Source organism: Pararge aegeria, chromosome Z, assembly GCF_905163445.1.
Source record: "Pararge aegeria chromosome Z, ilParAegt1.1, whole genome shotgun sequence".
Classification (NCBI taxonomy): Eukaryota; Metazoa; Arthropoda; class Insecta; order Lepidoptera; family Nymphalidae; genus Pararge; species Pararge aegeria.
The window spans coordinates 13,011,499-13,034,868 of NC_053208.1; the positions used below are offsets into that span (position 1 = coordinate 13,011,499).

The 23,370-nt window shown below is 35.4% G+C and overlaps 1 protein-coding gene across 1 annotated transcript in view; it reads right to left on the minus strand.

Moving 5' to 3' along the window:
• Positions 1-23,370, minus strand: part of LOC120636062 (plexin domain-containing protein 2) — a 30,371-nt gene that overhangs the window by 5,618 nt on the left and 1,383 nt on the right. Inside the window, exons 2-10 of the mRNA XM_039907331.1 lie at positions 22,107-22,310; positions 9,370-9,492; positions 7,993-8,063; positions 6,670-6,798; positions 4,260-4,452; positions 3,744-3,950; positions 2,478-2,629; positions 1,278-1,350; positions 773-913 (exon numbers count right to left, since the gene is read on the minus strand). Coding sequence (XP_039763265.1) covers positions 773-913; positions 1,278-1,350; positions 2,478-2,629; positions 3,744-3,950; positions 4,260-4,452; positions 6,670-6,798; positions 7,993-8,063; positions 9,370-9,492; positions 22,107-22,310 — 1,293 coding nt within the window. The remainder of the gene's footprint in view (positions 1-772; positions 914-1,277; positions 1,351-2,477; positions 2,630-3,743; positions 3,951-4,259; positions 4,453-6,669; positions 6,799-7,992; positions 8,064-9,369; positions 9,493-22,106; positions 22,311-23,370) is intronic.

Genomic DNA, 23,370 nt, shown 5'->3' on the forward strand with positions numbered 1-23,370 from the left:
AAAACGTTATCACAACAAAAAATGAGTTCTGCTCTGTTCGGCTACTCGTGCCGGAATGAATTGAAAGACACATACTTTTCGTATTGACACTTGCCGATAACTACCGTAGGGGTTGCTACGGCGTCATCGGGGGAATGGGGCGAGCGCGAGAGCAGAAGAGCCCCAGGGCTCGACGACACCGGTGGGGAAGGTGGGAGACCACCCGAGGGTGCCTCCAGCGACGACTTGGATCTCAGCTCGGATCGACGTTAATCTGACTGTTGGTGGACTTTTGGACTAATCATTATTTAGTCCGAATGGCCCCGTGACCGTGGTAAGGGTCCACACTCCACGTCCGGATGACGTCAGAAATCGGGGCCCCCGTCTTCGCCGGCGCAGACGCTGTGTTTGTTGCGTGTGTGTGTTGCTGGGACACGTTGTCGGTAGTTATTTTATCGTCAGGGTCGTCAAGTACATGCTTCGGACGGCGTCGCTTCAGTTCGACGTCGGGGACGGGGGTAAATGTGGACGCCCTAGGGGGTTGGGGTGTCGGACTGCAATTGAAAGGCACTGAACACTCGGTATTTATAAAGAAATCCCAAGTGGGACAGATAACCAATCTATTTGCGTATTATGCGTTGTATTTCAATTAAATGGTGATCTTTAATTATAAGCAAACAATTATAATAAAACTTTAATAATTTTAGTTTAGGATAATCAATTTGGTAACTTCATTTGTCGTTGCGCCGATATATAAATTATGTTATCCTAGAAGGATTTAACGGTGGGTTACCCGTGGTCACGATGGCCGTGTCGTGCGTGGGCGACTGCCTGGTGTCGGTCGTGTACACGATTTTGCCGGAGCCGTCGGGCGCGTCAACGTGCGCGGTCGCTGGGCACGACGTCTCGTTGGATATGGCGGACTTGTCGCAATCTGCGCAACAAACCATCACATTAATTATCTCCTGGGGTAGTGGTGAGCGCTGTGTGTAGAAATCCTAATAACAAGGCACTATATAGTCGTCGCAATTTAAACTGAGTCTAATGAATAAATGTCACCGACAGTAGGAATGTGCCCAAAAAATATGCGCAAACATTGTTGTATAAACATAAAACGATGTGCAAAAATTTCAAATGAATCCATTGACTGCTATTTGAGTTTTTTTAACACTATCATACGGTGCTTTATGGCTAACCGGCTAACTAGAGATTTAAAATCATGGGCTAACTTGTGTATTGAAAATAAAAAGCTGGCTTCGCACTGTCATATAATAAACACAGGCATTTGCTGCACTTACGTCTCAGAATCCAATCCTGCTTATTGCGATCCGTCCCACTTGAGCACAGTTGGATTTGATCACACCAAAGGCACTGTAATATAAAATCAAAGGTGAAAAATCTTCGTTGAGATAAGTCTTGATAATATACGGAATGTATTTTTGAATGATGCCCGTTTTTTTGGGCGATGTTGCCCATAAAACCGGGTATCATCGCCCCGTTGAGTTAGATGCCATCCAGCTCGATGAGAATAGGGATATAGTAAGAAGACTTAAAAGGACAAAGCATTTCGAGATACGGATATAGTGAGAAGAAGTAATATATCGGTGGTGCTGAGATGGACTGCACATTAAATTTTAAAATAACTCTTAGTCCCATAAAACAAGCTGCGCTTTGGGGCTAGATGGCGATGTGTGAATTGAAGGAGTATATTTATTTTATTATTATTTATATTTAACTTCTTGATCCGAACCGAGATTTATACTTTGAAGTTAAAGCGTTGCCGACTGAGCTATGCAGTTATAAGTATCTTAAGCGAAAATGTTAAACGTAATACTACGCTGCTTATATTTTTGTAACGTGGGTAGTTACGCAAAAACTCTTTAAAACACGATGGCCGAACGCAGCATTCGTAGCAGAACATAAACTGGTTTTACACTATTACTGGTTTAATAGTGTAAAACCTTTTTGGATAGCATTTAATCGGTATTTTTTGTGCCCAACTTCACTTTCATAAAAATTAGTAGACAATAACACGAATACACGTCTCACCTACACGACGCTCGTGCACATTTCGTATATAATGAGAAAATTTAAAAGGACAAAGCCGAGTTAGTTAAATCTTAAGACCACAAGAGAACTTATTTATATCCGGTGGGTAGCAATGGGAAGCATTAGGTACCAATGCATTGCATTGTCTTTTTTCGATAGGATGAGTTAATACTTTTTTTTCTATTTATCGCTGTTACATTTGATAAGTCAATTTGCTTAGTTATAAATGAACTGGTAAGTTTAGGTTAAATAATGTAAATACTTAAGGCTAGATTTAAATTTTAATAAAGTATCACACAGTACGTGGTATTTAATGAAGAAAAAAAAAATAACTACTACGAAGTTGTCAAAAAGTGACTGTGAGATGTAATACCTCTACCGTAATTTGGGAACTTATTTTGGCTAGTGGGAAAGAGCAAAAAAATGATTAAATATCGAATTTGACTCACTTTGAATCCGGTTTCGTGGTTAGCACAGCTCTGGCACGAGTCGTACTGTAGACACGTTGGAAGTGCTATCAGTTTGAGGATGGTGTTGTTTGTGATTTCATAGTTTTTGAACGATACACGGTGGTATTCGTAGATTGTCTTGCGTCTCACATCTGGAACATTCAAATTTACCATTGGATGTTCTTCCATATTAATACGATTTAAGACGTAACTTTAACACAGCCACATTTATCAGGGGGCGGCCAACATACAGACAGACAGACAAAAAAATACAGGTTTGGCTTCCCTATCGATTATAGAGGGCCCTCTAGAACAATTTTTCACAACAGACGCGGACGATCTAACTTAAACTAATCTCACTCTCAATCTCACATTTAAAAAAATTTGATTGAAAAAAAAAATTGCTTTAAGCCCATGTTACCCATGCAGAATGAGAAATTCTTAAGCCGTACTGCACCACAATGACAGTGTGGATTGGTACAGTTTGTCATAAGCCCTAGTTAATTTTGTATTCAGACCCTTATTCTGTAACTCTTTTACGTAATAGAAATAATATTGAGAGAAGAGAATTCCATAAACGTTGAATAAGATAAGCTTGCTTATAAACGGTGGCTCTTTTTTAAAGATCAGAGTAAATTATGTTACTTATGAGATACCAAAAAAAAGTAAATCTGTCATGTTTGTCTTGGATTTCTCTTTCGGTCCTCCATAAAGGAGTAGAAGCTTTTTGGGACAGAACTTGTCCGGGGAAGTACTATTCCATGCTCATTTCTGCCGCTAAGCAGCATTGTTGCAATGCTGTTGTTCTGAAGGGCGAGGTTGCCGGTGTAATTACGGGCACATGAGGTTTAACACCTACATCTCAAATTGATGGACACAGAGGCGTCATGTTGCAGGACGTGCTACTCGAATGCCATGCGAAGTGTAGCTTTGTTTATGGGCGATGGTTTCATATTACCATCAGGTAATTTTATTATCTTTCTATACCTATTAATATATCAGATAATTAAAATTAAAAATATATATATATATATATATATATAGGTATAAATTGACAGATTATGCTAACGTGGGTATCACGTTAGTCAGACCCGTTTGTGCTCTAGTTTCCAGTTACCGAGCGTATCAACGCCATCTCATAATAATGTCCAAAAATGCGTTACATATACAATTCATAAGACCTTTTGATAGGTGTATTTGATTAAGGATGCTTTTGCATTTTGTTCATGTCAGGAATCGATTGTTATAAGTTTTTGATACACTTACGGTAGTGGAACTTGTCGGTTAAGTAGGCGTCACTGATGCCAACTTTCACTGGATGTTCGCTATCAATGATGTCTTTCACCGGTAGAGGAATGTCCTTATACGCGAATATGATGTCACCATTCTTATACAGCGTCAAAGCGAAAGTAAACTTCTTCTCAACGTCTTGTCGGAGGGTGGCATTCTCCCAGAATACAGTGAATTTCTCACCTGCAGATCAGATCACGAATTGAAAGCAAATAATAATTTATAAATATTTGATAATAATACACTCTCTATTGTTAGGAAATTCAATAAATGGCTTGTATTTGTTAAAGCGTCTGAATTAAAAGAGTATTTCACAATCCATGTGAAAAAAAAATTGTTACATAATATCTGTTATTTAATGTTCTATGAAAGTTAATTATACTAAACCTATGACATGCGATGGGCGAAAAAATTTGAGAAATTCAAGGATACTAGTAAATGGTGGACATTGAACAGATTCACTGTTGTAAGACAAAAAAAACTATAACTCACCGTCGTCGTACATTTTGACGAAGCTGTCATTAGTGAGCGTGGTGTCGAAGTTGCCCATGAGTGGGGCTATGTACTGAGTGGCCGCGAGCCAATTGTGCACTTGGTCGCCCATGTAGATGAATCCGCCCGTCGCAACTGTCATGTTAGTAACGGGATGCCCGTAGAACGGGAACGGGAACTTCGTCTTGATTGTCTGTGCACAATACAAACTTCAATGTCAATGCTTAAATAACTAACGACTGTTCTAAGTAGATTCCTAGTTATACATCAACGCTCACCAATTATTATCATAAAGAGTTGGTGAAACGTTAAGCAGTTGATTTTTTGTCTTCATACAGTATAAGCTAGTTTAAATTGTTTTTTTGAAATGTAAAGCTGTTGGTAAACCAAAAAAATTTAGACGATACCTAGGTTTAGTGAAAACGGGCATAAGTCTTTTGAGTTGTCAAGCTTCGACCAACAATATTTAAGCTACACTAACCAGTTGGATTTGAAAGATCTCTATTGTTTTCAATACCTCAATTCTTGCAAAAGACACCTTAGGGAGTTAAATAGGGGATGAAATTTCACATGAGATTACATCATTATTCATGTCTATGAAAAATTGATATTTAGGTTGACAAATAAAATATAATTACATGCCTTTTGGGGTACAGTTTTCACAAATCCCTATTTGTGAAAATTGTACCCCAAAAGGGATTAAAGTTTATTTGTCCGAATGCGCTAAACAGAACACAGGATATATCAGTACTATTTTTAAAACATTTTTGCATTACCTAGCTAAGTTCTTTTTCTCAGTATATTTAAGATTTATTTTCAAGATTTGATCGCTATGATCAGATCTTGTGCTAAGGCTACAGGGAATTGACTTAATAATGTTTGAAAGATAGATCTTACAATAGTTGAACTTCCACAGTGTTAATCAGATATGCAGATAACTATTATGTTCCGACATAACATATTGGTTATCTGTCCTATAGAATAATTTATAACTACCAACAAAAACAACAAATAATAAAGTTGTACAGTGTGGTTTGTGTTTGTTTGTTTGAATGCACTATAATCTGTAGTACTACCAGTCGGATTTAAAACATCATTTTCAAATTTGATAGCCAAACTCAAAAAGGAAAGAGAACGTTTAAGTTATAAAATCTATTTTACCTAACGACCGTTCGGATTTAAGAAATCCAAGTTATAGCGCTGGCACGGGGTGTGTTGTGTAGCATAATGGGTGAGAGTGTTTATAAGAAAAATATACTAATCACAAGTTGTACGCGGACTACGTAGCAAAGAACCGCTAGTGAGTTACGTTATAAGTGTTTCTTAATTGATGTTACATGAATCATATCGCTTCTATGAGCCACAGGTCAATAGGCCAACATTTATACGTCTCTATATCATTATTGCTGCACAGACAACCCATCGTCAAGATTCTGTGAAGAATAAAACTCCCTGTTTTTTTTTTATTCTCTACTATTTAGGTACTAGTAGGTAGTTAGATTATGCGATCTATGATGGTACCTAGCTAACCTGTAGTATATCCTGTACTTATAAATCTGCTATACCCTAGTATGGTAATTTAATTAAACCTATACTTTTATTTTGTGTAAATCTCTTGGCGTCCCATTTTTGTCGGTAGGGTGGTAGCCACAGCTGAAGCCTCCCACCTGATCAAACAATAAATAATACAGAAATTATAAACAGAAGAACCGGTGTTATTATTCCATATCTTTGTTAAACTACGATGACCTTTGTGACACGCTAAGTACACCATCTATAAACAATAGTTCTTTTTTTTCCTACATTTAAGCTGTTGCTTCGGTATTTTTTATCTAATTTATTTCTCCTAAACCACCCGAGCTCCAAGATGAATAAAAAAAATCAAATGAAATCCTTCTATTAATAATTACCAATGACGATGTTTTTCTATGTTTCAGCTGTTCCTTTGGGGTTTTTTCTATTTTAATTTTTTTCCCAAACCACCAGTGTCGATGCGATCACACAAAAAACTAATCAAATTCGACAAACAATTTTCGAGTATTGCAAGCGAACCCCCGGAATTTTACTACCACTGGACAGGGTGCTTTCACTTTGTTTTTTGTCTTCTATTGATAATACGAGTGTCCAAGTAGATAACACTTGAATTACTAAAAAACTATACTATTAGTTCAAAATGCACGTGTATGTCCTTCATATCGCTTTAAAATTAGGAAAAAAATTAAGTTTTTATTTGTAAAGCCAGTCTAGTGTGTTAATAAAATAAAAAAAGTTAGTGGCTGGAGATATATATTTGTAGAGGTACAAATAACACCTTGTGTGTAACTTTAAATATTACTGAATATAATACGCTTAAATATTATTGAATACAATAACCTAGAATATAAAAAATAATTCTATAAATATAACTTACCATCGCGCGTCGGTGTGAGTTACTCAGCACATCATGTATTTCCGCCTTTGGCGCTGTTATGTTGGCCCAATACTGCCGAAAGGTTTCCGGATCCCCAATGAATGTACTATTGTAAAAGTTGTGGTTATCCTGTTGAAATGCAATGTTAAGGATTGATTCATCATAAAACAATGATCACACTTTAGGTTTAAAGACATTCTCAAAAGAAACAGCTTCATTTAATGTGAAGTGGTATATATATATATATATATATTTATAAATGATTTAAAAAAAATCACGCAAAAAATCGCTTTAAGTAAACTATTGTATAGTAGTGCTCCCTCAACCTGTAGTTTTACTTATATACAATTGAATGTTATTAATTCTAATGTTTTATAAGTATATGGCATGTTGCGGGTGACGTATGATAATAATAAGGAGAGGCGTGCGCCTCTCATTATTCCCTCCTCCTACTTCCTTTCTCAGTGGGTGAATAAGAGAATGTTTTATACAATAGGGAATAATGGGTATAACTGTTTTTTTAAAGTATAGTTAACGATTGTATAATGACAATGGTGCACTGACAACGGGATATTGACCTACATAATATTGAATGTGGACACTGTTGAAAGCATAAAATTCAAACATGGTTGAAAGATAGACGTAGTACTGCTACCCCCTATAACAGATGCGTGCGTTTTATTAAAGAGAATATACTGTAAATTATTTAAACAAAATCAAACCAATAATAAACTAGATCAATAAAAGTACTGTGGTGGCAGAAATGGTATTATATTGTGTGAAAATACAGATTATAGGGTATTTGACTGTATCTAGTAAAAGTAACGCGGTGGTGTAAACCTTAAAGTTTATTATTTCTTTTATAAAACTAGAAAATGAAGTAGGTATATCATAATTTAATTGCCGAGCTAACTTCATATGAACGTCATTGATAGGTAGAATTTCTATTTACCTATTTCTGACGTCATTGCAGTAACGCGAGCCCAAAAGGAGCATTTTTGCGGCATTTTTATTTATTTGAATGAAATTATTTAATTTTAATGAGAACTATGACGAAATTAATATATAGGTATTTTTCTTAATTTGAGATGGTAAAAAAGTCTCAGCCTGTTCTTCAAAGCACGTGGTTCCCACCAGGGCCCCTCAATGCGGAGTCACTAAGAATTTCTTAACAGCGAAAGCTAACATTTGATATATAGGTGCGTCCTGGGAATCGAACCCAGGACCTTGTGCTCCGTAGTCGAACATGCTGACCACTTAACCAACGAGGCTGTTAGTTAAAATACTACTTAAAACTATAATATTATTGCCCAAAACACTTACATAAGTGAGATTACTTATATTGTGTTCAGCCTTTATAGTTTCAGGAGTTTCTTTGAACACATCAGTCGTGTCTGAAATGAAAATAATTTTATTAATCGAAATAAGCTTTAAACACCAATCTCTGATCGTCATGTGTGGTCAAAATTGTTCATGCCAAACATGTTTAACTCCATATATATACGAGTAAAGACGTAATAAAAGTTTTAAACCGTTAGGACATCACAAGCGGTCATATCTACGTATACTAATATTGTATGTAGGTAATATTTGTTTGTTTATTTGTAATCGACAAATTCTGTAACTACAGATTTTTATTGTTCTTTCAAATTAGAAATCTTAGATTTTATTAGAAGTAACACATAGGCTAATTTTAGTTGTAGTAAGATTTATGTCTGATATAATGGTATTTGAAAACCAAGCCAGAACAAGAAATGTTTGCGATCAGTTTTACGCACGTGCGCTGTATAAATGGACAATACTATTTACTAAAAATTCTGTTCTCTCTAAAAAAATGCGCAGAATCTTATATCTATTTCTTATTATTGAGGCGGGCTGTAAACTTGCCAGGAATTGAGCCTCAAGGCCCGACGATGTAGGGGAAATGTCAACCTAAGGGCATCTACTGAGGGCTCTGAGTCTTGTTGACGTCGGGTTATTTGTGGTTTTTCGGACTTGCGATTAATCTGTTTGCAGTGGCGTTCATATAGAGTATGCACAGGGTATGCAGACGATATAAAATGAAGAAAATCTCAGTGCAAGTTAAAACAACTTTAGGACAGGCATTGTAAGAGCTATAAAAAGCCTACTTTTTCATTTATAACTCGCACTGGAGATTTTCTACATTTTATATCATCTGCTTACTCTGTGCATACCCACTATGAACGCCACTGTCTGTATGCACTTGTGATCAAATATAAAATTCCATATATTTCAAGTAGGCTTTAATATGGGCAATTTTAAAATGTCAAGTCTGCTTGTAAGTTATTATAACACCGTTTCGGAAGGCATATTCTATAGAAAAGTAGGCAAGACATTCTGCATTTGCTCTTTGAGTTGGATGATGTACTTGGACTCAAGGGTTCCGATATTTCAACTGCACGGCCTCCTGACAGTGTTGTCAGCAACGTAGTGCGCGGGGTCCCTATGACTCTATTTTGTCCGAGGAAAAATGTTCTAGCATTCTCTCTTAGTCGCAGACTTGGTCCACGCTTCCCCAATAGTTCACTTGATAAACATATGACTATGTTGTATATGAGTCACAGTAAACATTTGCACGTAGTTTGTTGTGATATGATTTTTATTGGAAGTGATAATGTGTTAACGGAAAATTTCTTTGTTTCGCATTTTAAACAACGTTAAACTTACTGGAATACTTACTATCATCTGGCGTGATCGGTTCGCTCACTTTGGGGTTATTTGTGTTAACATCGACGTGTAAAATCCCTGAACCGTTGACACCAAGGAGTGGAATCTTCGATATGTCCGTTGGTGGTGACAATTCTGATGACAAGAATTTTACAATAGGTAACCACTTTTGCATTTACAATTTGCATAAGTATTTAAAATGTTCCTTTTCATTCTTTTACTACACTACAAGTTAGTTCTGCAGTCACACCTATTAAAAGATGATGTAGTCTTAGTTGGTGGCGATCTAACCAGTTATGAGTGCAGCTCATAACTGGTTAGATCGCCACCATACCCATAATGGATTCCGAAGCGGAATCGTAGCAGAACGCTTAATAAATCCTTTCTTTGCCGAAGCCTGCCATCGTACCAGGCCAGAGAAAATTCAGATATTATAAATTCACAAATCGTCCATGCCGGGGATCGAACTCGGTGCCTCCCACTTATCAGACGGATAACGGTGTCTTATCCAAGCTAACATTATAAATTCAAATGTAAGTTAGTTTGTTACATCATTAAAATTAGCATACTACAAAAAAGGACATAGGGTTTATGAGATAATAGTAAGTAACCTATAAGCAAAATAAAACGATGGGTAACAGTCGCTATAGACCGATAGAAAAGCATAAATATATTAATTTCAGCATTAGCGGATAGAAAAAACACGTCTAACATTTAAAATTTAAAAATTAAATTAAAAAAAAAAAAAAAAAAAATTAAATTTTGTATAACATTAGAGGATTGTGCAATGTCTATACAAACTCAATGCAGTTTCAGGACATCAAGTCACCTATGTATACCTATCTACTTATAAATAAATAAATAACATGAGCGGGCGTAAATTTTGTTCCCGGGGAAAGGACAAATTTTATCTTCTCAGCTTTGTCAACTCTCCGAGCATTGGTGCACAATTAGAAATAATATCAAAGTGATATACGTGTAATAATAAACAGAGGTAAACTTCTCCTATTTCCTGTTGAAGTGCTTTGGCAGGTGGACACGATCATTTTATATCTTGTCAGGGGATATAATCAGGGGATATAATTTTTGTCTCCGGCCTATGCTAACCGTGCAAGGGCGTTAGTTCCCAAAACTCTCAGTCGCGATAGCCAGATAGATGTCAGTCCAATTCCCGCCGATTCTGCTATTTTTAGATGCTTTTTAATAAAAACAATATTTTAAGACGAAGGCGCGTACAATATATGTATGATAAAAAAGTCGCATAGAAAATAACGGGTATTAACATTATTAGCATAGAAAAAGCGTGGCATTACAAATTAACGTACCTACTATTATATATTCTTTAAAAATGACTTTATGGTTTTCATTTGCAATAAATGTATTGATCAAATGTTACTTAGTATTTTCTGAGCTCAAAAATTCCATGATTTCTATTAACTTTTCAGAACAATTTATATAAAATATTACCTTTATCGAAATTCATTGATATTGTGTTAACATTTTTTTGAAATATAACTTATTCGTCTGCGTTTTAATTGGTTTTTAGGAAAATCTCGCGAGAATTGTTAGGTCTTCAGGGGAAACAGGTTCAAGGATGCATGCTATCTCTGTGCAAAATTTCGCCAAGATCGGTTTAGCTGTGAAGCAGTAAATATGTAACAAAGCGTATTAAAAAAAAAATCCCTAGTTACTTTATACTGATGCCATAACGGGATTAATGTCCTATGGCCGTCACCAGTATGCAATGCAAGCTTCTTAGCAAAATTTGATCATACATTGCAGTGGTTGAGACGAAAATTTCCAAGCAAACAAATAAACAAACAAGCACACTTTCGCATTAATATTATGGAAATAAATAATATACTAGAACTGCAAAATAATAATATAAAATAGGCCATTTCATTATATTCGCAATGCAGCTATGCTGGACAAAATATAAATAAGTATATAGTTACTTGCTAATGATTAACGGTTACTAATTCGTATTAAAAAAGTTCAAATTCAAATTTCATTTATTTCAAGTAGGCCTAGTTTATAAGCACACAACGTCAAGTCAGTCTGTTTGTAGTGACTCTACCACCGGTTCGGAAGGCAGATTCTACTGAGAAGAGCTGGCAAGAAACTCAGCAGATTGCTCTTTTCTAACTTCATTTTATAGTTTAACAATCTTTAGAATTCTGTTTTGTGAGAGATGAGAGCGGAGTGGCCTGCTTCCAAGCAGCCTTGTCGTTAAGGAATAATTCATCAATCGTGTAGTAGCCACGATTGGTTAAATGTGTTTTAATATATTGTTTAAACTTAGGTAAAGGTAGATCTACTATTACCTTCGATATCATATTATAAAAGCATATACCCATCCCCACAAAGGATTTCTGTACTTTACTCAGACGATATGAAGATATCACTAATTTATGTCAGTAGAAATAACAAACAAAGACACCTGAGTCATTAAAAAGAATTGTAGACATATAAATCACATTTAGTATTTTTTAAACGCCTTCCAAAAAGGGCGAAGTCTTATTTAACGCAAAGCACCGAAATAGTAAACGAAAAATTAACTCCTTTATATAAGAAAAGCAAAAAGCAAGACGGATCTGTATATACAAAGTTGCAGTAGGTACATAGGCCAAAACAAGTTTAAAATAAAAATCGCTTGTTTTTTACTCTCATCCGCCATATTGGATTTCATTAAGGCCAACATCGAGCGATGAACAGGTTTAAAGTTTTCAAGTTTCGGTTCATCGGTTCATCAGTGATCTACGATTAAGACTGATCTTAGCGCGATGTAGGTTTATTAAGACAGTCATTTTAGACACTCTTGTGACTGTTATAGTCACCTCATTGATTATAATTGACCCAATAGAGTAACCACGAGAGTGAATCTAAACATTCTATTTAATTTAATTTAGCTGATACCCGCGATTTGTTCGTGTGGATTAAGGTGTTTTATTCCCGCGGGAACTCTCTTATTTCCCGGGATAAAAAGTAGCCTACGTGCTATTCCAAACTACAATCTATCTCTGTAACAAATTTCAGCCAAATTGGTTCAGTCGTTGTGACGTGATTGTGTAACAATAATATAAACTTTCGCCTTTATAATATGATATTAATTAAAAATTATTGGTGTGCAGCCATAAATAAATAAGGAAGAGAAAAGCATACATTCCCACGGAACAATTTGAAACATTCTGCCCGCGAATTCGTCTGCTTGGGCTTCAGAATTGGGTCTAAAGCTTCGCTCGTTAACAATTTTTAATCTTACCACGGAACTATTTGAGTGATCGGTATAGAAAATACATGTTGCGGTACAAAGTACAAAATTCAAAGCGGTCTGCCCGCAGCTTAGCTCGTAAACAATTTTCAACTTTCCCTCGGGAACTACTTAAGGAATCGGGATAAAATGTAGCCAATGTTCTTTTCCAAAGGCTACATGCATATAATATTTTATGCAAACCCGTTCGTTCAGTCGTTTTTGCGTGATTGAGTAACAAACATCCACACTTTCACATTTATATGGGTCGGAAAGGCACTAGTAACGTCTTAAACCATTGCGTCAAGGTATGTCTAATAAACTATAATTGTAAATAAACTTTAGTAGTAGTAGTTTTTAATAATAGTAGTGGGTTTTATTAAAGTCTTTAGTCTCTCGCAAAAGGTTTACGTATGTTATTCTGGTGTTGGTACTCGTAGTAACGGTGCCACCCGTGCAAAACTCGAACGCCGCCTCTGCTTGATATTAATTTATTCTATTCTAGCTAATTATTATTAAAAACGAGAAAGTTTTATATAACCACAGCAAATATAATACAGACTTTCCATTATTTCTGAAGAGTCGCAGCGATGGATGAAAAGAAATAAATACTACGAAATTCATATTCGTATAGTATAGTATAGTATAGTATGCAGTGCGGAACGGTGATATCTCTATATATAGTGTGTAAATAATGGATAACCTTGCACTAAAAGAGACATACAATAAAATCAAATAATGAAATTCCGTAGTGCATACCTGATAATGGAAGTGATCTTTTTCGCCTATATTTCGCAGTACTTTGCATAACTTCGAATTTAACATATATATTTAATGCAGTTTTTGCCAGCGACTTCTCTCGCGGTTGTATCTACTATTTAAATATTGAAGGCCAAAAAACTTTTATTTTCTGCGTTTATATCAGTCTCCGGCCGTCTCTTAAGGCCGACATAGGTAGGCAAATAAAGAAAATTTGTGTCATTCCGTTGGAATTTTGTAAGAATAAAATGTATTTTATCTGCGTCTCCAGCACCGAATTTCGTCAAAATTGATAGTGATTGAGCTGCATATAGAGTAAAACCAAACCAACATACATTCGAATAATTTATAAAAATGTTGACCTAAATGTTTTTGTTGGTTTGTAAATAGGTACGTGTTACATTATAATATGTCATAATTTTTCTTAGAACTACTGGACATAATAATATTTTTTAAATTACCGGTTTAATTTTACGGTTATAATATGTCACTAGAGAGCAATAAACGGCTAGTAACTAATTGTTTTTTTAAATATTTACTAAACGATGTTTTTAAATATAAAAGAAGAATACCCTTATAAGGATTTCTCTCGTTGAGTGTACGATGGCGTCGTAAGTGGGCAAATTAGATTGTCTCGGCGATGAATTGACGACCGACGTAAGGCTGCTTATTCATCACGAGTTACTTGAGTAATCTAACCTAATGACGTTGCACGCTAACTATTTACTAATAGCGCTAATGTATCATGAAGTTTTTCAGCTACTTGTTTATTATACTTCTCCTAAGATTACATTGTTTATGTATAAGGATTGTTGGTTCATAACAATGAAAAACCTTTTCTAGAAATTTTCCCTGAGTTCATTTTTCTTAGAGAAACAACTGCAAAAAGATGAGTTAAAATAAAAATACGAAGAGACAACAGCTGTCTTTATATTAGCATTTAAAATCCAACGGAGTCACAGTATGTGCCAATAGAAAAAAATAAAGGTTATGTCGCGAGATTATTCTAAAATATTTATTTACACACACGTGTCGTTTCGATTTCGAGCCAATAACAATGAGCTACTTTGAGAGTTGAAAATTTTAGTTAAGATACTTTTATACGAAACAGAAATATGCATTTATTGAAATCATTATATGTAATTATAGTATTTTCAATTATATTTTTTTTACTATATTTAACTAATTATATATACTTTTTTATTCCAATTTAGTTCATATATGTATAATTAATACATTTAGTTCTTATAGTAAATACCTACTACGAATTGGAAATCAATGAACTATGAAGATAAGATAATTTAAAACAATAGTGAAGTCATTATCCGCGTATCTTTAACGTTATTGTTTTTAAACAGATTTTATAAACAGTTTCAGTGTTGGAATGGGATAGTATTAATTAATTATTGCTCTGGAATCTACAATTCTCCTTTGCGATACATAAAATAAAATAATACTTTTTTGTCTTGCCTGCTCGCCAATGTTCGCATTTATAAATTATAAGATAAATAATAACGTACAACTTACCTACGAATTCTATAAGTCATAAAGCAATCAATTAGAGATTATTTACTGCAGCTTGAATGCAAGTAAGAGTAAGTATTGTAAACGAAAAGTCGAGATACATTGTTTCACATCAGATCTTTACATCGATGGCAAGTAAAAGTAAACCCCGAATATAGTTTTAATGAGATAACATTTCATTGAGAAACTGATCAGGGGTAGCTGCCAAAACCGGGTTAGTCCGCTACCATCTTCGACACTTCGTCGAAGGCTAACTTAAAGTGGAATAAAAATATATATATATTGCTCTGCCTATTATCTACAAGTAAATATGCAGTGACTTAGAGGGGTTATGAAGGCGTACGTGATCCGAGAGCGTCATGCCGTTTGTCAGTGATACGGGTCGATTACTGCCAAGGATGCTCAAATTATATAAACGCCTTCGTAAGTGCATTGTTTGTTCTCGAATTGCATTAGATTATTTTTAGAACCCACAAATTAATAGTTCCATCCGTTCAACGCGTCTAACCTGAATTTAAATCGATTATGTTAACATGAAGATATACAATTTTTGTTTATTTACAAAGAAATATTTTAATGCCTTTATGTTAACAGCTAAGTAAAGTATTTAATTATCAATTTTGTTTTAAAAGGAAATCCGTATCCGTGTATCCGTTAAGAACTGTAGGTTGCTAATAGGATTTAAAACGAAGGAAGGTATTCCAGCTGATTAATAAATTTATGCATTGCTCGGTTTTGCAATGTTAAGGTTATATGGAAGAACAATAGGGACGGCCACAAACAACTTTAATACGGTGACGAGGAAATTAGAGACAAAGAAAGAAATACCGCTGAGTCATTGAAATATTAAACTATCCGCCGGCGCTCGGTTAAAGAGTAATGCACACCAAGTGTGTGTGCGTGGCGTGTGCAGTACGTTTGTGTGGCGGCACTAGTTGAATCGTGTGAAACTGTATGAAAGACGCACGTCACCCAGACTGCGTTTCGTACACAGCGTAAGGTACGGAGCCGCCATCTGCGTACAGGCGTGAAGCAGAGGGGCCACCTTGCAAACACGTTAAAATTACGTTGTATTCCATGGCTCTCTATGGCTCAGTCTATGGACTTTATATCTTTATATAGAGTCCATACACTGTCACACAGATACGCACGCATCAGAGCTGCGCGTGCTAGTGAATGTGCAGTTTGTTTTGAATACACAACATGGCCGTATTATTTTCATGACTATTGACTAACTAATAGTAATTCAGAGCTAACGTGACGTTCTTTTGGGAAAAGTTTGGTTTAGAAGGTACCTAATATTATAGCTAAACTCGAAATGGAAGGTTTGCTATCGAACCGTACCATCGTATATCTCTATCCCACCATTAGGCGGGTTTAAATAACCCAAACTACAGAGAAAGCACGCACGCACACATCAGAATTTTACGTTTCGAGCGTATGGTGTTGCAGCCCGCTCTGGGCCCGGCTTTTTAACACGTGCTGCACACGCCACGCACATGTATTCGGTGTGTATTGCCCCTAAACCGAGATAATTAATATTAATCAATGTACTCAATTACCCGTAAAATCTTAGAAATAGGATACCCAAGACTTATAATCTTTTCACGTTTCTGTACGTTCTTTTGTGTAGGTATATTATATGTTTTTTATTTCTTACTATATATATATTACAACAAATGTATAGTTGGTCCACCAGTTGAATGGTGTATTTTTCAAGCTTTTTTTCTTGCATTTTACTAATTTTGTACTAAGGAGGAAATTCACGGAGTGTATTGATCTTTAAGGCATCCTGTTTATTAATATAGTTCAACCTACATATTTGCTTGAATTCTATTAATCTATACGACGGATTTGAAAAATATTTAGCAATCATTGTTAGCCCAGTTCTTGAGGAAGGTTATAGGCTGGATATCACACTGCGATCCTTTAACGAAACATTACCGTGCGATGTGAAGGCGAATACGACAGCAGATGAAATTTTGACATCCTAATTAGTACTTGTACGCGGACGAAGTCGCAGGAATCCGCTAGTAAGGTATATAGGTATAGAAATAGCAGTAATTACATTGATTTGTTTACATCTTTGTATCACTTTTATGCACGGTTACTTATTACGCATCGCATACAGATAACACATAATCTTAATGAATCCATGCCAAGAATACTGACTGCATTTCCGCGCTGAACAGCCCGCTTAGTTTTTATATATATTGTATTATTTTTAATACTAGCAAATTTTGTGACAAAGCTCGACCGGACAAGTACTATTGCCATGCTTCTTTCTGCCACAAATCAGCCTTACTGTCGCCGAGCAGTACATATTGCTGTGTTCTGGTCTGACTGGCGTGGTTATGATATAATAGAATAAACAGCTTTCGCTGATGCGTCTATATCATTTCCTGTGCTTCTTTTTTTATGTTTGACCAGTCTATTCTTAAACTTATTCATTTATTTATGGTTGCAGGTATCATTACAGGCACATAACGTTTAACACCTACGACTAATATTGATGGACACTGCGACATTTTGCAGGACGTGCACACGGTGCGAGGTGTTGCTTTGTTCATAGACGATGGGTTTGAATACCATCAGGTGGGTCATCTGCTTAGTCCGTCAATTATTACAAATTAATAGAGTTAACATTTATTTATATTGTAATTTCTCCTATAAAAGTATTCTTTGTCCAGGATGCAATCTGTATCTCTATAACTTACGTTGAGATTGCATCTGCGGTTGGATAAGCCGTTCGCTATGGCCCTATGTAATTATGAATGCCTTAGGAACCATTATTCTTTTCCGGGATAGAAATCCAATGAGTCTCAGGGATGCGAGCGATCTCTGAGCAAAATTTCAGGTAACAAACAAGCAGGTATGCTTTCTCATTGATAATAATAAGTTTGGATGCAGAATCAAATCTTCATTAAGTTTAAAAAGCCTTATTTATATATATTATATTTTTTCTTTAAGTAATCAATAACTAATTTTATATACCTACAGTGTTTGTTTGTGTGTGTCATGTTTAATTAAACACTTGTGTTTAATTAAACATGAATAAATATCGCTATGTACACAGACATTGAGAGCAGTAATAAAGTATAGAAGATAGGTAACAAACAGCTTAAGGGTTTATTATGATTAATGTTAATAATTCTATTATAAATATATTAATAAAATGATTCTTATTTTAAATATGTTGTCACTTTTTCATATAGTGTGTCGATAACAGTAACGCGCTGTCATTTATTTCAAGGTTTTGTTTAAAGTTTGTCATAATCTAAATATTAGTAGTGTAGCTGTTAAATATATGAAATCTAGTCTAGATGGCTATAGCTATGGATTTATGAATAGTACTAGCTGTGCCCGCGGATGCGCCTATGAATACCATACCATGATTATATATTTTAATTACTTTCTCTGATTTAAAAGTATTGTTTGTTATCCAGACTGGAATCTATGTTCGTACTTAGTTTATTTAAGATTGAGCTAAACGTATATAATATATAATATGTACTATAATATGTATGTATGTACAAAATAAATGTTTTTTGTGAATTCCGCAGGAACTCCCGGGACAAAAAATATTGTATGTCCATTGCCGGGATGCGAGCTAAAATTTTGGCAGAGAGGCCCAATTTCATTACTATCGGTTGAGCTGGACATAGGTAAAAAACAAACAAACAAACACGCACTTTTACATTTAAAACATTGATATGGATTGTAACATAATCACGTAGGTACAATTGCGATTTCGGATAGATTGATATTTCGGATATCCGATTTAAGGATGTTATGGAGCTCTATAACATTCCTAATAAGCAGTAACTCGCGTATTCCCGGTTTGTCCCTCATCCGGCTAGTTTAGTACATTATGAGCCATTCGTTGTGGTGTTAAGGCTGAATTTAGCTTAATCCTAGTGTTGGGTTTATATGACGTTAGAAACGCAGCGCGGCAGTGAACAAACTTCAATTTATCGCCGCGCTATTAGTGTACCAAGACTGCAGTTATCTCATCAAAAGTGTTGACAAAGTGAATCTTCTGTACCTTACAGGAGACGTTTTGTATTGCAATTGTGATATTATGCAACAATAAGAGCAAAAGTTGACTATATTTTATCGTCTCTTTAGTGGTCGATGAAGCGCTGATAGACTAGTTAGAGCTCCGGATTCCCTTTCGTGGGACCGGGATAAATCCCTTTCACGCATCTCATAACATCACTTGCTTTAACGGTGAAGGAAAACATGACGAAGAATCCTGCAGCATAAGAGTTCTCCATAATGTCCTCTAAGGTGTGTGAAGTCTATCAATCCTCATTTGACCAGCGTTGTGTACTACGGCTTTAACTACTTGTCAATCTAAAAGGAAAACTGTGCCCTGTAGCGGGCCAGTAATGGGTTGCTAATTATGAATAGCTTATATCAGTCCACTACTGGGCAAAAGGCCTCACCCATCGGGAGAGTTTGTCGATAATCAAAGTCTGGGCACGTAGTAGTACCACAGAGGACGCTGCTGCCCGTTCTGTTATATTTCCTTAGTCGCCTCGTACAACACCCGCGAATCTTTCCGTGGGTGTCGTATGAAATGACGAGGTACGTTGCGAGATGTGTTGACCACAGTATTCTGATCAGCCATCAATGCAATGCAATGCAATGCAATGCAGCAATAATACGGCCATTTTATCGTCTTATTTTTTTTTAATGATAATTAAATATACAAGTCTAGTTCGACTGTACTGAGTACATAAATGTATTACAGTATTTATAATAACGAAAATATTTTCATTCACAACTATTTTCAGTTTAGTGGCCATAACAGAATCCTCAGTAACAACCATAAAATTTGCTGTGTTTACATTTAAGGTTACTGATGGATCATGGATTACTATGGTGTTAGCGAAAATTACTTGTAATAGCTTGAAATCGCATTAACTATAAGATTCGGTGTTATTTTTTTTTTTGTTACTCTTTTCTGACATCTACTAACATATACCTAGTACCTAGGTTATTACGTACGTAATCATAGTAACTCCTCTAAATAGAGTATAAGTGATATTTTGCATGGGTTGTGTCTTATTACCCCTTTCTTACTAGCATTGTAGCTATAACAACCCGATAAAATAAAGAAAATTTAAGACAATAAAATAAACAGTCTTTATATAAACAGGTGCCATAACATGTGTTCAATGTGTGTGTTAAGTGTACACTACGATGTGAGCCAATGTCAGAACATAAGACAAATAAAACATACGTTGAGAAAATAAGCTGTAAGTATTCATTAATCGGATTCATGACTGTCTCAAAAAATAGTACAATAATTTAAAACATAAGATTTTTTTTAAAATTCAGCTAGTAGCTTTAACGAACCACTTTAATAGATTAAAGTAATAAAAAATAATCCCTACTCAATCTAAATGTAAATTTAAGTAATGAAAAAGCAGAAATGTATTCGATATAGATAGTTTATGGGTCTAGGAGCGATATTAGTTTTTACTTTTATCTTGCTAAATAAAGGGTTCTCATAGCATACATAAAAAAAGTGTGATTTTATTTATAACCCTTTCATAATTCATAATTCAGTGGTGAGCTCCCTAGTCCTGGGTTCAATTACCGGCAATTTGGAACTTTATTACGTCTGGTCAGGTCAGGTGGGAAACTTGGACCGTGGCTAGTTACCGACACACTGCCAAAGCCATGCTCTCAGGTACGTTGCAGAGTAGAAAACTATTGGGTTTCATTGTAAGTAATGATGCAGTCTAAGATCGTGTGTACCACTAGAGTAGTATGGTGAGATTGCAGTCAAGAGCTATGCTAGCTAGCAACTAGCATGTAGTGGAATAAACTGAATGGATTTAAAAAAAATTGGTACGAGAATTTCTAAACCGAACATCCTATTTAAATCTTAAATTAATGTTATCTATTATATAATTTCGATGGTATCTTCACGCAACGACTTTAGAAGAACAGAAGTATGCAGAATTAGAATTGCTCTAGCTTCATAGCTTAATATAAAGTCACTGTTGGTGATAACAAAAAAAAAAAATTACCCGACTAAGTTTGTTGTGGGCTCTTCTTAGACCAGGGCGCGTTTGGAATCCTCGTACCTTAAGTTTTTTGTTGGCGAACGAAGTTATCACCATCCCCTTACAATTATGTAAACAAATATGAATGAACGCTTCATAAGTGCCTGTGATAGGCCTACATGAATAAATAAATTTTGAATTTTCAATTTTGTACACGCTGTAGCGGGCAGAGCTGTTTCATTAATGTCTGGATTTTAGCAGCAGCGCCACTTGCTAGTTCCAGCTATAGCTACGAAGAGCCTCATAAGTACAATCGGTCAAGCAAATTAGGAGGGTTTTAGTAATTACTAGCGCACGCACATCAGAATTTTATATGTAATATAATAAATAATAATACTATGCACTGGATCAGCGTGGTGGACTTCGGCATACACCCTTCTCATTGTGGGAGAAGACGCGTGCCCTGTAGTAGGCAGGTAATGGGTTGATGTGATGATGATAGTTAAACGAGCAATTCTCGATTATATATAGATATGCTTCTGTATCTCGGAAACGGCCGTAACGATTTCGAACAAGTTTTGTATTTACATCGATTCGTCAAGTATATCAAATAGGCAGTGAGCTTCATAGCAACATATTAAATCAATGTTAGTTGCTATGTTAAATTATGTTCTTTACTTTAGAACAAAAATCTCATTAAACATAAGTTATTTTACATAACATGGGTATGGACAATTCCTCGAGTGCTGATAAAACCATTTAACAGATGGGCCGTATCTGAGGCATTAGCAGTCAATAGATAATAACCTAAAAGTGCAGCCACACAGATCTATGTAGACTCTGCCCGGAGGCTGCAGAGACGCCGCTGCATTTAATCCGTTCTTGCTCCGTGTTGATGCATAAACGTAGCAACATTTTGGGGACATATATAATACAACTACAAGATACGAAATCGTTTCCAGCAAAGAAACTGCCGCTGTTCTTGGCGGAAACCAATATTAGCAAGATATTCACAGCGGCGACACAATAAATTGTAACCGGTCGATCTGACACCAGTGACCCGCCAAACCTGAGCCGCAAGCAGAAGTCAGAGAACACGTGATTTAACACACAAAATCTTTTTTTATAAGCGCCATCTCGTAAACTTCTGTATAAATATAGTATATAAATATGATGTATCATTTAAAAAAACTCACTTGCACCCGATGTGTTGATAGTTTGTGTAGGCACGGTGGTAGACGTAATAGAGGAAGCCCCTGAATTGGAAGCATTTGTTGTGGCAGGCGCGGCAGGCACAGAAGCGTTGTCGACGTCACGTCGTTCACGGACGTGATCATAGGCAATAAACTCTGGCTTTATACCAATATAATTTTTATCATTAACTTTGTATGTTAAATCCGCTGGAAAGATACAAATAGTATTCAGTATAATTTGATAGTAATTAATGGAATTAATTTTAATGTTTCACTAGATATTCATGAGATTACTTGTAAACTATTAACATCTACTTAAACATATAATGTTATTATGCATAAAATGCTCCTGCTGTTATATACACAGTGGCATGCATAGAGGGTATGCACAAGGTATGCAAATGATATAAAATGAATGTCAACATTTCAACACAATACATTGAATACTTCAGTTTTGTGGGCACAATATGTATGATTGCCACTTGTGCCAATGCTTATTTATAGATTGGAATATTTCGAAACGAAAAGATAGATTCAATCGCAAATATATGTTTCTCATCCAAATTTTTAAATGAAAAAGAACTCTTCAGGTTTTAAAACAATGCCTTCATCCAAAACACACCCTGTTTATCAAGTAGGTATTATGTTTAATAGGGTCATTATAGTAATTAAAGTGAAAGTTTTATTAAAGTGATGTTAAATAGAGCTACTATAATTAAACCACTCAACAATGGTTATTGACCGTTGTAACAATACTGTTAAATTATGTTTCACTGCATGAAGATTAGTTTTAATTGATATGACAGGAAGAAACTGTTAAGCGTAAGAGCACAAATAATGGAACAGACCATAAACAGACCATTTGGATTGTTGTACATAGCAAGCTATCTATACTTATAATAAAACTGCACCTGCATTTTTAATGTTTTAAAAATCTTAATCAAGGAACCCCAAACAGATTTTTATTAAACTTTTGGTTGGTGTTGTGTAATTGTTAGATAGGTTGTATCAAAAATTAAGTGAAGATCTTAAAGGGCTTAACACTCACTTACACACCATAAAAAGTTTAAGGAATTATCTTGGTTAACAGTACAAGTCAATTAAGAGTATGACTTATTTTATCGCTTACTTTAAATTTTAATTTAACAATTACTATTTGTTGTAGTGTTTTGCAAACAATAAATAAATATTGGTTATGCAGGGCAATCAACTATTTCTTGGTACAGCTACTAGGCCAATCATCTGTAGATTATTAGCAGTCATTTGT